Below are 15610 nucleotides of genomic sequence, written 5' to 3'. Positions count from 1 at the left end.
CTCTGACTGCTGCATCACCCATTGATACAACAGGAGTAGTAGTTTGAAAACATGTGGTTGGCTGGCTTTACCTGTCTATCTTGTGTTCACTACTCTCTGATTGGCTGTTTTATGCCAGTCTAATTGGTGGGTGAGAACTGTCAAAGACTAAATTATGAGAACACTAAAAATCTTAAAAAGGTAAATAATGAAATAATTTTAGCTGAAAGTTTGTAATCTACTGTTGATATGTTTTACAATTTGCAATTTACACTTACAAGTTACAAGGCAATGCACAATCAGCAACACTGAATACATAACATAATACGAACAAGATTTATTGTGGGTGTTTTTAGTGAAACCTGGAATGCATGCACATGATGGTTTAGGATACACAAGTGTTCAGGTTCACGTCAGTTAACCTCCAGCAAGAAACTGTTGAGGGGCAAGGCTAAAATCAGTTATACACAAAGAGGCACCAGTACATATCATTTACATGGCTGAGGGCCAGCTGGTAGCCACTGCCTCATGAAAATCAAGTTCAGATGTCAACTTGGGGAATTACTATTATGTGACTAGGATGATCTGAAAATTGCGAATAAGGTAGAGCACCTGGACATACTGTAGCCTTTCTGAATATATAGACAAGTAAATAAATATCTGAACAAAGCTATTCTTTTTTAAGCTGACTATCACAGTATACAGTATTAGAATTTAAACAATGAAAAAGAGCTAAGTGAATGTACATCAAAATTGGGTAAACAGTGTAGAAATTACACCACTTTTTATGTTTTCTCTATTTTTTAGAGACAAAAAGTAATGGAAAAGTTAGGAAAGCAGCTGAAGGAATACCAACAAAAGCATTTAAAAAGTTACATGGTCCCTCTTTTTAATATAATAACACTAATCACCAGACACTGGATTTCTTCGATGATGATGGTCTCCTAGGCATTTACTGCAATGTTTTCTGTGCATGTTTGTTCTTAGGGTGTTTTGCCTTCAGTTTTGCATTTAGCAAGTGAAATGCATGCTCAGTTGGATTCAGGCCATGTGATTGACTTGGCTGTTGCAGAACATTTCACTTGTTGGCTTCAAAACTAAGTTTTTCTTCACCAAGGATAGAATTATTCTGGCATTTGTTTTCCAGGCCTTAAGGTGTTCCTGACCTCTACAGTGTGTTCTTTCTGTTTAAGGATATTGCAAATAGTTCATTGGTACACACCTAATGTTTTTGCTATCCCTGTGATAAGTTTGTTTTTATTTTTTAGACTGTAAAAAGTTTGCTTCACTGAGAGATTTTTAGACCATTTCAAAAAATGTAAACAATAACAAACGTTGCAAAGCTGCTGCGCATGTCTGGTCCTGAGGCATTTCTGGTGGTGCCATTTTTAAATCACAGGTCTGTCAAAACCAAATGACAAGCACATTAACTTTTTAAGTTCTGTTAAGAACTTAACGAATAAGAAATTTACAAAACCTCACAAAATAAATAAGTATTTAAGGCACCAATTTTTCAGTCAAAGCCTAAACTGTTTACCTCAATTAACGTATTCAGATGTGTATCATTAGCTGGTTGAAACTGAGTGTGTCTATACAAAAGAAGTTATAAAAGCTTATCACAGTCTGGATGCTTATAACGTGACAAAAATTTACTCTGCATGGCTCTTCGCCAAGGTGAATCCTTAGGGAGGTCCTTAGTGGACATTCCACTTGCATGGCTGGTCAGACTTCATATCTATGCAATTAAATTACATTACTAACTGTATGGCAGTAAAAATAATTATATGCCATTGTTACCAGTTGCAAATTAAATTATTTTACATTCTGAAATGTATTCATGCAATTCAATGTTTGCTTCTTTTATTTTTAAAAAGAAGTTAAACTTGTTGATGCTTTTAGATAAATATATACTTGTTAATGATGTATAATGCCAATTTGTTTTTAAATGAAGCCAATTGGGTTGGCATGAACATCATGTCTACTGCAGTCACACCAGTCTCACCAAGCAAGGTTTTAGGTCTTTGAAGGTAAGGAAAATATTGAATGTTAACATATTTAATCGCTTGATTAAATAATCAATTGTAACATCAATGTTTAGAAATGGCCTAGCACCAATGCTTTGATCATGCACAACTAACTGGAAGCATTCAAGGGCCAAAGAGGTCACTTCCATGAACCTGGGAATAGCCATCAAAATGGCCTATATTAAGAAGTAAAAATAACAGATTTTAGTTTCAAAGCCATGCTTGAAATCAACTTTTTATCTGATTTACTTGTAAATGAAGTTAGTTCACAAAAAATAACTCTCTGGGGCCTTCAGAAAGAAGACTGTTGATGCTTATGAGTCTGGTAAAGGATCTCATAAGAATCTCAATAATTGTAATCAGCCATTCCACCGTCCAGAAAATCATTTACAAGGGGAGAACATTTCAAAGAAATGCCAACATGGCCACGTCAGGCCATCATAGCAAATTAACCCCAAGAGCTGACTGCAAGATGCATAAAGGCATCTCCAAAAAACCCTAAAATATTATCACAGGACCTACAGCAAGCTCTTGCTATAGTTGATGTCAAATTGCATAAATCTATAATCAGAAACGAACTTTACAGTAATTATCTTTGGAGGTGTGTAAGGAGGAAACATTTGTGGTTAAATTGAGGTTATTTCAACCAAAGGGGAAAACACTAGCTATTAGGGCATAAGGTGTCCTAATATTTTCCACAGTTTAAATATTTTTTTGTCAATTTCTTTTGTTTAATAAGTGAAAACAAAGTTTGTTTGTAGTTGTTTACATGCAATTACATGACTTTCATCTACAGGTACAAAGTAAAACAAGAACAGGAATTGACATGTTGACATTTCTTAATAATTCTTAAAACTGGGGAGGGGTACAAATACAAAATGTGCTATAAATCTTCCTAAACTTATTTCAAATCCAACATTCTGTGAGATATCTAAAATATAATAATAATTTAGTTAATGTCCAAATATTTATAGACCGTACTTAAATCTCAAATAGTAAAGTGGCTGGACAGCTCTATTAATAAGTAGCTGAGTTGTATTGAACAAAAAGTTAAATTGATCAAATAGGTAGCAGTAGTATTTAAGTTTTTTTTTTCAAGAGGCCAATGATTACAGCTTAAATTTTATATTACACCGTTATCTATAAGTTATAACTTAAATTGACTTCTGGGAGTCCTATCGGTGAACAGCAACCACAGATCAGTTTTAGAAGAGGTAAAAATTTTGATTCTCAATTAAACGTTTGCTTTATTGCTTTTGGAAACATTGGTAAATTTATCAAAATCATCTAAATGTATAGCATTTTTTAGAATTAGTACACTGATACTGACAGCTTGGAATAAAAATCTACTACAGTGAGCAGCAGGGAATTAATGCTGGAATTGTGGTACAGTATATGGTGATAAGCAATATACTGTATCTGTTCAATGGTGCTTTTCCCTGCAGTGTTTTTGTTTGTGATAGATCTTTTTTACTCTCAGTTTATCCTAAATTTAATTTTGATTAATTTCTGTGTCAGTCATGTAATTTTAACCTCTATAGCTGAGATGTTCTGACTGAGGTCAACCTTCTCTCTGTCCAGTCATCAAAAGAAAAACAGACAGTGTAAAGTCCCACCAGTAAAAGGAATAAAATAAAAGCAAAACAAATAGGCAGGTGGGGTACACCTCACATTTGGTAGCACAAAGAAATAAAAGATTAATACTGATAAACTCTGGACTTTCAAAATTCAAAGGATCACAATTTTACAAAACTAAAAAAACGGAAGAAAATCATGAAATCTAAAATCTGAAATATTTATCAGATAAACCCACTCCACCATGAAAAAACACAACACAAAGCAAAATTAAGCTGATTTTTTTTTTGTTAATAAATGTTCAGGGGAGGCAAGATGAAAATGTTCCTATTGGAATGTTGCTTCAAGTCGTAGTCACAAGAACAAAACAGCAAGAGGAATGATCAGTTGAATTTTGATTTTTTTTTTGGCAGTGACTGGCCCTCTGAAATGTATCTCTTCATATTCTGATATGGTGACTCAGACCTGTAGCACAGCCTCAGAATGCCACTTTGGCCACCTGTTCTTCGAGTTTGGTGATTCGCCTGTCCTGAATTGTCACCAGGTCTCTAAGAGATTTCACTTCTCGGAGCAGCTCCTCCAACTTAACTTCATTTTTCTTTAAATAAAAAGAGGAGAGAATATTGTAAAGCATATGCTTTAATAGAATACTTTTACACAACATAACATGTGTTACTGTTACAATACTTACTCTAATGAGCTGAGGAGAGGCAGGCTTTTGTATAGTTGATGTCTCCTCCACCTTCTTGGGTGACTTGTTGTCCAGTACATTCTTTTTGACCACCTTGAGGTCACGATTCTTGCCAGGGACATAGCCATGTTTAAGGGAAATTAAGATAGGATCACCATTCTTGCCTTCATACCACTCCTCTGCTTCCAAGGCCCAATCTGGTCCAGCTGTGTCCGGATACAGATCATCCTGAAACAGGTCTGACTGTGGGTGTTAAGCACAAATACAAAATTGTCAGTTATTTCTGAAAATATTATCAATCAAAGGATTTGTATTAAGAACTGCATTGCTATTTTCATTACAGGTTAGGTTAAACACTATAGGCTTCACACACAGACACACACACTTACAGTGCTACAATGCCAACATTTCAACATTTTGACCAATTTTCAAGAATTTTTTGACCCAAGCACAATCTGGATGTTACATGGATATGGAAATTAATTGTTAATGTTAATTTCAGTAATTCAACTCAAATAGTGAAACTCATATATGATATAAATTCAGTACATACAGATTGAAGTAGTGAAGAAGTCTTTGGTACTTTCGAATTCATACAATTCGTTGCATTTGTTAATAAACTCAGAACACCTGCAAAGGTTTCCTAGAAACCTTTATTAGTAAAAAGGTTTAGTAGACTACACAATCATGGGGAAGACTGTTGTCCAGAAGACAATCATTGACACCCTTCACTGGCTGTTCACTATATCCAAGCATGTTAATAGAATGTTGAGTGGAAGGAAAAAGTGTGGGGTCGAGCCACCACACACAGACATGTCAAGGAATTTGGCTACAATTGTACCTGAACCATAGACAACAACAGAACCACAGACAACGTCAGAGGCGTTTTAGCTGAGCTAAGGAGAAAAAGAACTGGACTGTTGCCCAGTGGTCCAAAATAGTCTTTTCAGATGAGAACAAGTTTTGTATCTCATTTGGAAACCAAGGTCCTATAGTCTGGAGAAAGGGTGAAGAATTCCATAGCCCTAGCCCAGTGTTAAATTTCTGTGATGATTTGGGGTGCAATGTTATCTGCTGGTGTAGGGTCCACTGTGTTTTTTGAAAACCAAAGACACTGGAGCTGTTTACAAAGAAATTTTTAGAGCACTTCTTGCTTCCTTCTGCTGACCAGCTTTTTTAAAGATGCTGATTTCATTTTCCAGCAGTATTTGGCATCTGCCCACACTGCCAAAAGCACCAAAAGTTGGTTAAATGACTGTTGGTGTGATTGACTGGCCAGCAAACTCATCAGACCTAAACCCCATAGAAAATCTATGAGCTATTGTCAAGAGGAAAATGAGAAACAAGATACCAAAAAATGCAGATGAGCTGAAGGCCACTATCAAAGAAACCTGGGCTTCAATACTACCTAAGCAGTGCCACAGACTGGTCACCTCCATGCCACACCGAATTGAGGCTGTAATTAAAGCAAAAGGAACCCCTACCAAGTATTAAAACCATATACAGTAAATGAACATACTTTCCAGAAGACCAACAATTCAGTAAAAAAAATTTTTTATTTGTCTTATGAAGTATTCTAAATCATCACAATTAAAAGAACCAAAGAATTAAACTACTTTAGTCTGAGTGTACTGAATTTATGTAATACACTATTATATGAGTTTCACTATTTGAGTCAAATTGCTAAAATTGCTAAAATTTTTCATTGACATTCCAATTTGTTGAGATGCACCGGTATGTATATTTATTACAAAACTCAATGGATCCCTTCATTCATTCATTAATTTTCTACCGCTTATCCAAACTTCTCGGGTCACGGGGAGCCTGTGCCTGGATGGGATTATTACATTTGACTATTCTCCCTAAATCAGCATTTTCTTTACAATGTCCTGTTTCAGCTCCGACTTCCTTGTCGGAGTATTATCTTCTGGCCAGGCTCACTTAGCCATACATTAGCTTCTAACTCGTCTTCTTTCCTTTTGATCTGCCCTGGCTGAGAAGGAAGCCTCACAAAGTTTTCACATCACCTAAGGATCCTGCATCTTTTTTGTCTCAAAAAAGACAAGACTCTCAGACCATGCATCGATTACTTGAGAACTTGACAACATCACAGTCAAGAATCGATATCCGTTACCCTTGACCTTATTTACCTTTAAACTCCTTCAGGATGGCACTGTTTTTACTGAGCTGGACCTTCATATCCACCTGGTTCACATCAATGAATGAGACAAATGAAAGACAGTTTTTAGCACACTGTCTTGACTTTATGAGTACCTTGCTATGCCCCATATGCCCCCTCTGTCTTTCAGGCCTTCATTAATAATTTCCTTAGGGATATGATTATTAGATTTGTGTTTGTGTACCTAAATGACATCTAAGTATTCTCTTGTTCCCTCAAAGATCAAGTCCATCATTTCTGTGCTGTACTTGGCAGGCTGCTTCAGAACCAGTTGTTTGTAAAAGCAAGGAAAAGCAGGTTCCCTGCTAAAATAGTTCAATTCCTTGGCTTCATTCTCTTTGCTGGTAGCATCTATATGGATCCTGATAACATAGCAGTGGTTAGTGATTGGCCTGCTCCTGGGGACCACATGAACAGCTACAGCAGTTTTCGGGGTTTTCCAAATTCTACCACCACTTTATCCATAGTTATTTAGTATTAGTATAGTATTTTATCCTCTGCATTACCTTGCCTCAGCCAAATAGACTTTCTTTTGGGACTCAGAGGCCAACCAGCCATTCAAAACAATTTAACTTTTTCTCATTCTCACACTGTCGGACCCTGCTCACAAGACTGTGGTTGACTTTTCTTAGACTGGGAACTAATGATACAATGATTTGTTGGGGACAATCGACTCTATCCATGTGCCTTCTTATCCCATCACCTGACCCCAGCAGAAAGAAACTATGACATTGGAGATTGGGAACTACTTGACGTGGTGGTGGAGTGGTGACATTGGTTCAAGGGAACTTTTCAACCAAACAGCTGCTCAACATGTGGACGAACATGGTCTCGACAATCTTCGGACAGCCAAGAGATTAAACCCTCAACAGGTTCAATGGTCTTTTTTCTTTGGACGGTTCAATTTTTCTTTGGAACCTGAAACCTGATGTCCTGTCCCACTAATTTGCACCAGTTGATTCTGAACCTGCCCCTGACTGCATCCTGCCCTCTTCTGCTCATCTGGGGGCTGCTAGATTTGACAAAGAGCAGAGAGTCTCAGTTTGTCTCACTGAAACTTTGTTCACAAGTCTTAATTGTTAATTGTTCATCTCGTTTGTTCTGCCACTCTAGTATTAATTGCACATGTCAAATAATTCAGCAGTGCTTCTGGTTGGCCTGATCTTCTCAAGGATAACGCTCAGACTAAATCCAATATTCTCAGACCAGCAGGCTTCCTTCATCCCTTACCTATTCCCTGTTGTCTCATGTTGCCTTGGATTTTGTCACTGGACTACACATGTCAGATGGAAAGTACACAGTCCTGATCGTGGTTGACAGACTCTCCACGATGGTTTACTTTATCTCCTTACCAAAGCTGCCTACAGCCAAAGAAACAGCAGAGTCTCTCATACAGCATGAATGCTCTCCTTTAATACAGCAGCACTGGGGGTTTACAAAGTGTTACAAGCTCAGACCAGTCTCCTTTGATTTCTATCATTAACAAGATGTTTCTGACCCTCCTCAAGTTACACACAATTGCTTTTTTTTACACCATTTTCTGTAAACTCTGGAGAGTGTTTATAGAAATTCCATGGAGATCAGCAGTTCCTGAAACTGGCTCATCTGACTGATAGAAAGTGTACTGTATATACACGGACAATTAGAAACAGACATACATGTAGTTGATTGGAAGGCATTGGCATGCTAGTTAACATGCAGACTTGCTTATATAAATATCTATACAATTCATGATGCATTTCTTTGAAGTAATATTTCAACGTTAATACAAATTCATATTTGCAATAAGTAGTACCTTTCTTGGGACAGTCATGATAATTGGCTCACACTTCCTCTCATGAAGTTTATAAAACCTTTAAATATAAAGATAAGTTCATGTTAAATCACAAAACAAACAGTAGTAAAATCATTTATAATTCTATTTTTGAAATCTACTTCATTCATTCATTTTCTACTGCTTATCCAGTCTCAGGCGTCATTGGGCATCAAGGCAGGATACACCCTGGACCGAGTGCCAACCCATTACAGGGCACACACACTCTCATTCACTCACGCAATCACACACTACGGACAATTTTCCAGAGAGACCAATCAACCTACCATGCATGTCTTTGGACTGGGGGAGGAAACCGGAGTACCCGGAGGAAACCCCCAAGGCATGGGGAGAACATGGAAACTCCACACACATAAAGCGGAGGCGGGAATCGAACCCCCAACCCTGTAGGTGTGAGCCGAACTTGCTAACCACTAAGCCACCGTGTCCCCCACATTTGAGGCAAATAATAAAAAAATTAATTTAAAAAATCTGGCTTTATCCACTGTTACATTTTGATTGGCTTGTAAAAACTAAACATAAAGTCAGATCTATACACTATCCTGCAGTTTCTCATGACTTTGATATTTGGATTGTGGATTTCTGCATATGGATCCTTACACTGTGTATCAATCTTGTCTTACCCTGGATCCAGAGAAAGTTGGGTAGCTTGAAACCAAATGGAGAATAGCTTTGTAACCACTATGAAGGAATTAATGGACATTTAATAACCTCAAAGTCAGCTTGCTCAGACTTTCTGTTAAATACCCTAAACAATACAATGGCCCGCTTCTGTAGGTGAATGCTAAGGATTTTTGATTCAATGTTCCAAGCAGTGTGAATATTATTACCTGTATGTATAGAAAATAGTGCTCACAATCATTATATTTTGATATTAGTAAACCCTCTATATTGATATTATTAAACCCTCACTGATTCAGGAGCAGTAGATAACTTAGATATGAAGAACTAGCTAAACCATAGAAATTCCTCTGGTTTCCCGTAAGAATCCATGTCTGAGATGAAGACTGTTGGGGACTGGAAAGATCCACTTCACTACTATCACAAACCTAATGGTCACAGACCTGTGCTGCCCTGATTAAAAAAAAACTGCTCACAGTAGGGCTGGGTGGTAAAACAATAACGATATGTATCGCGATAAACATGTGATCGATATCAATAAAAAATGTGTTCGATAAAACATTCAATATTTTTTATACTTCGTCGGAAGAAAACAGAGGTTGCGAAGCAAGTTTGGTTGCAACAACAAAGTTAGAGCACTCGCTCTCTGGTAACCTAGCAACATAGGGAGTGACACGCTAACAGCCAATCATGTAACAGTATGTATCGTTGTCTCATACTTCAGTAACCGGCGACTGATAAGCAGAAAATGAACGCCACAGCGAGCGCTGAAGTTGTAAATAAAACTGGACTGAAAATATACTTCAATAGTTCAATTTCAAGTATGATTAGAGTAAGAATAACTTGAAGAGTTACCTTTTCATATTTCTGCAGGTTTTGTATTTCGAACAATGTTACTGTAGTATATCAGGTGTGTGTTTTATATTACAGATGTATCTCAGTCTACCTCAGTTTTATTTATGTTTACAAAATACTGCACATATTTTAAGACACTTTATTTACCAGAAGGTGAACAGCTAGTGAACTTCCTAGCACTAAACTTGCACTAAATTCTCAGGTTTCTCTATGTTTATATTCATGGGCATCGGAAGCCCATAGATTTCAGAAAGCAGGAGCATGGTCAATGCTGTAAGTAAAACACGGAATGGAGTTTAATTTATTAGGGAATTCCTCAAGCAGAATGGATTCGTCTGGCGGCGCTCTGAAAAGTAATTAAAAAAGACATGCGCTGAATAGAGATGGTAAAAGTGGGTGGGTCCAATATTATTTGTCTTAAAAAGTCTTCACCATCTTATAATGGTTCCGACGCCCATGTTTATATTTAACACTTTGCACAATTTTATTACATTTTATTAATCATTTTTTTTTACATTTTCTTTTATTTTGCACATTAAATGTTAAGAGATAATTGTTAAGTGTTCACCATGACTTTAGACTTATGTTTACATTTTAATTATTTGAGTTTTCCTGCTTGTTGACATTTCTGTCTTAATAACTGAGGGTATTATGATCAGAGGAAGGTTAAGTTTAAAATAAAAATGTATAAATGTAATCTATTTTTCTCCTGGTCCTTATTTTAAATGGGTCATGAAAAAATATCAATAATTATCGATATCGACCAATATGAAACACTGATATCATGATACAGTTTTCAGCCATATCGCCCAGCCCATATCGCTCATAGTCCCATTGTGATTCACTATGAACAATTATTAAAATATATGGTCTAGCAAGATCCCATACATTTTACAAGCTTTAATTTTACATTGTGGTGTATATTCAGTGTATTTTTCACTTTAAACACAGGAGGTTTACAGTATCAAATACTCTGGAGCTACTTGGAAAATATGGTACTTTTATGGTACAACTAGTACCCTTAGAATATAAAGACAAGACTACTAAAAACAATAAACTTTGAATGATATCAGAGGAGTGATGTTTGCCTCCAGTGGAGACACTATGCTTTGTCACAGGCTTTAGAATAAATAAAAAATTACGATCCTAATAATAGTGCCCATAATCACTAGTCAATACAACAGAATTACTAAAGATGAGAAATTTTGTTCCTGTAGACCAACATACATATATGTAACATCATTGTGCTATGTACCTGGCAATCTCACACTTATTAACGTCTAGGCCTCTTTTGGGCATGTAGCCCATGCCCCTCTGTGGTTCTTTGCTGGAGAAGGTGTTAAGGTAATGAACATACGGTGCTTCATCTGTGATCTCAAAGTAGCGGATACTGCTGTCTCCCTGTGTGAAGAAAATATAATGTAGAGTTTGGCTGAGTAATATAGCAAAAAATAAAACGTACATAACATTTTTTTAAATGTCTCACGTAATGAAATTTGTCTCTGAAGTTTGCTTCTTTTGTTTTGTTACTTGAGCTACAAGATGTTGCTAACAAGTTAGGCAAGCTGCCAGTTAAGCATTTGAACCCAGAATAATTAGGGAATATAAATTATGGGCTGAATTTGTGCTTTGTTTTATATCATCTTAGGGAGTTTTCCTTGCCACCATCACCTCCGGCTTGCTCATTAGGGATATATGTTTGAGATACATAGTATGTTAAATTTTAAATTACTATTTCAAACTTCTTTTAAATGTATGTATGTATTTTTTAATTATTATTTTGCTACTTCTCTAAAGCTGCTTTGAGACAATGTGAATTGTTAAATTTGAAAAGAGACAATGCAATTATAGATTTTAGATTTAGGATTTAGATCTAAAGCATTTATTGTCATATGCACAGTAAGGAAACGGGTTTTCCAGTACAATGAAATTCTTTCTTTGCTATCCAGAGTGAATGCCTGGCAAGTACCAAAAAAAGTAACTAGGTAAAAAAAAGTACATCTTACATTAAGTAAAAAATCAAACACACATAAATACAAACATAGTTTTAAACAATGAACTTTGCAGCAGATTTATGTACAGTAAATATAGAAATATAGACCGTTATCTGTACAATGTTAACTATATATGTATATAATCAATGTTACTGTAATATGTGCAAAAATTGCAGTTGGTTAAGACACTCTCAATAACACAGCTGTAGAAGTTGTTGAGGATCTTAAATGAGATGGCAAACTTCCTCAGCCTTCTCAGGAAGTACAGCTGCTGTTGTGCCTTTTTATAACCAGCTGGGTGGTGTTGTGTCTATATGAGGTCATTGCTAATGTGGACACCAAGGTATTTGAAGCTGCTCACCCTCTCTACTTCAGGCTCACCAATAAAAAGTGACCAATGAGTTCTCCACTCCTTCCTCATTTCAACTATCATCTCCTTTGTTTTGTTTGTGATGAGGGTGTCCTCACACCATATCACACGACTGGCCACCTCCCTTCTATAGGCCGCTTCGTCCCAGACAGTGATCCGTCATATCACTGCAGTGTCGTCTGGAAACTTCAGGATAATGTTGTCCTTTACGTCAGTGGTCCCCAACCCCCGAATGGTACCGGGCCACCCAAGGAACATTAAATTATTTCCATTTTATTTACTGTGGTGTATTTCTCTCGGATTTGTGTGACTTTCCATGGACGAGAGGTTAAACTTCAGCTGAGAGATGTCACCTGAAGCCGCACCAATATTGCATACGCAAAATATCATGATATCGGGCCGAGTTTAGGTGACGTCTGGAGCTGAGCGCCTGCAAGCGGCAGTGGCGTTGTAGCTTTGGTGGAGAGAAGGTGTGTATCGCTCTTCTCTCTGTTCTTTCTCATGTTTAACATGTTCTTGGTGTATGTGTATATTGTGTTTGCTCAAATTTAACCTGCAAATTAGCAAAAATGAGCACGAAACAGACGTCGTTAGGAAGTTAGAAACTCTGCCGGTGTTCTGGATTAAAGTCATGGCGGAATACCCTGAGATTGTCACCACAGCACTTAAATCCCTATTGCCATTTCTAACATGCTATCTGTGTGAAGCGGGATTTTCTGCAGTGACACCAACCAAAACAAAACAACGGGAATAAACTGGACATTAGCAATACATTTCGGGTGTCATTGTCTCCTATTACCCCAGATGGAACCGTCTCATTGCAAAGAAACAAGCTCAAGGTTCTCATTGATTTAGCGTTGTAGTGAGTTAAAAAGGCATGATTAAATACAATTAAATTAAAATTCATTCATTCATTCATTCATTTTCTACCGCTTTATCATTCATTTTAATTAATTGTATAGCCGCCACCCCACACTCCCAGCAGGCCACGGTAAAATTATCAAACATTGACCGGTCCACGGCGAAAAAAGGTCGGGGACCACTGCTTTACGTGATGCAGTCATGCGTAAACAATGTATAGAGGATGGGACTGAGAACACATTTGGGGTTGCCCATGTTTGTTGTGATGGTGGCCGAGGTTTTATTTCCAATACTGACAGACTGCGGAAGTCCAGAAGCCGCTCACAGAGTGAGGGGTGTAGTCCTAGTAAAATTTGTGGGTGAGTTTATGTTGGATGACCGTGTTGAAGGCTGAACTGTCATCAATAAAAAGCTTCCTGATTAGGTGTACTTATCTTCCAGTTAAGGGAAAGGGAAATATGGAGGGCAGCAGCAATGGCATCTGAGGTGGAACCTTTGGGACAGTATGCGAACTGCGGTGGGTCCAATGTGTCCAGAATGCTGATTTAAATATCGGCCAGCACCACTCCCTCAAAACACTTCATGATGATTGGAGTGAGTGCTATTGGTCTGTAATCGTTCAGGAGGCTTTTCTTTTGAAGAATAGTTGTGGTCTAGACGCAGGTGGGTATGGTGCTCTGACTATGGAAGAGGTTGAAGATGGAGTCAGTACATCAGCCAACTCCGTAGCACAAGCTCTGAGGTCCAGCCCAGGGATATTGTCTGGCCATGCTGCCTTACAGGGGATTATCTTTGTGTACCACAGCTGATAATACAGTAGGAGGGTGGTCCCAGTGTGTGCCTCCACTCTGTGTTGACACTGGAGGTGTTGAAGTGGGCGTAGAAGGTGTTAAGGTTGAAGTTTATTAAACAAACAAATCCGAACAGTAGGCAGTAATGAAGTCGAGAACGGCAGTGAAGTCAAACAACCACTAGCAACAGTCCACGGGGCTTACAAAAAAAACAGAAACAGAATCCAAAATTGAAAACCAGGAAATATAGCACAATGATCATACACAGCAAAGCAAAACAATGAAATCAGCTTTGGATGTAGGGGCAAAATCACTGGCAATACCACATGGCCTTACCAGGTCATACATGTCCTTTACCCTTGGAAGTGCTCAGTAAATTGGAACCTGGGGTCTTCACAAGTGTATGCCTGCAAGCTCTTGTAAAAAAATCTTTAATGCACTATGTTTACCTCTATGCACAGTCTGGGAATTCTGGTGTTCAAATACCCCTGGAATGTGTTAGGACCCCTGGATTAATTAAATAATACACTCACTGAGCACTTAGTCTGGAACACTATACTAATACATTTGCTTTCAAAACTGCCTCGAATATTCATGGCATAGATTCCACAAGGTGATTCTGGTCCATGTTGGCAGGTTTGCATTATGCAATTTCTTCTGAATTTTAGGTGCATTTTCATGACTCTCCATTGATTTCAAATCTCTCATTTGATTTCACAAATCCATGGATTTGTTCTGTTGGTAGCCAAATTCTGAACCTAAGCCTGCACCCACAGCAACCTCAGTCTCTGTTTCTGTCTGACAAAAGTGGAACATAAAGTAGTATTCTGCTGTTGTAGCCCATCGCCCTCAAGTTTCAATATCTTGTGCATTCTGACATGCTTTTCATCTCACCACTATATAGGGCAGAACAAGAAATCCGGGGTGATGGTTTTTCCCACAGAGCCCTGATTTCAACATCATCAAGTATGTCTAAGATTACATGAAGAGACAGATAGAATTTAGGCATTCTGCATCCACAGAAAATCTGTGGTTAGTTCTCCAAGATGTTTGCAACAACCTACCTGCTGAGTTACTTTAAAAACTGGGATTAAGTGTACTTAGAAGAATTGATGCTGTTGGTGTGATCACATCAAATATTGATTTGATTTACATTTATCTTCTGTTTATTTACTTTCTCTTTTTAATGGATAAAAAATAAACAAAAGTTATTGATTATTTGAGTAACTGTTTTCTTCTTGTTGACCTGAACCAATCTGGCCATTTTCTTCTGACTTCTCCCACCAACAATCCTGTTATTGCCTTGATGTTTTTTTGTTTTGTTTTCCACACCTTTCTATGTTATTTAAAAAATGGTCATCGGTTTCTGAAATACTAAAAAATCTTACACCAACAAGCATGTCACAGATATTATCACTGGGATTACATTATTTCCTGTTCTGATGTGAACACTGCATGATTTTATGTGTTGAACTGCCACTCAACAAAGAAGATGCTCCTAATAATGTGCTCAGTCCACCTATTTATTGATTAATTTAACACAGCCCTTTAAAACAAGCACCATGCTAAAATGCATTTATAACCTTCCCTTATTTGCCTTGTAGCTCAAGTGCAAAATTAAAGAAGTAAACTTCACACACTAACATCAATTTATCAAAAATTTGAGCAAAAGGGGAAATTATGTAAATTTAATTTAAGGCCAAAGAGCTCATCTAATGTGCAAATAAATGTTTTCATTGTTTGGGTGACTATTAGCAACAAACTGAAATCCACAAAGGCTTTGGTGTGACCTTACCTAATATATGAGAAAAATAATTTGTAAACATATCTGACAAT

General features: G+C 37.3%; 1 protein-coding gene across 2 annotated transcripts in view; it reads right to left on the bottom strand.

Moving 5' to 3' along the window:
• Positions 1-730: 730 nt before the first annotated feature.
• LOC113656687 (coronin-1C-A-like) overlaps positions 731-15610 on the bottom strand; it is a 40671-nt gene continuing 25791 nt past the window's right edge. For both annotated transcript variants that reach the window (XM_047809518.1, XM_027168033.2), the window contains 4 exons: positions 11014-11159; positions 8244-8301; positions 4270-4512; positions 731-4176 (listed from right to left, as the gene is read on the bottom strand). In XM_047809518.1, coding sequence (XP_047665474.1) covers positions 4057-4176; positions 4270-4512; positions 8244-8301; positions 11014-11159 — 567 coding nt within the window. In that variant the 3' untranslated portion in view covers positions 731-4056. The remainder of the gene's footprint in view (positions 4177-4269; positions 4513-8243; positions 8302-11013; positions 11160-15610) is intronic.

This window comes from Tachysurus fulvidraco, chromosome 26 (assembly GCF_022655615.1).
Source record: "Tachysurus fulvidraco isolate hzauxx_2018 chromosome 26, HZAU_PFXX_2.0, whole genome shotgun sequence".
Classification (NCBI taxonomy): domain Eukaryota; kingdom Metazoa; phylum Chordata; class Actinopteri; order Siluriformes; family Bagridae; genus Tachysurus; species Tachysurus fulvidraco.
The sequence above is the reverse complement of the archived record's forward strand: the minus strand, read 5'-3'. Positions and strand labels throughout refer to the sequence as shown.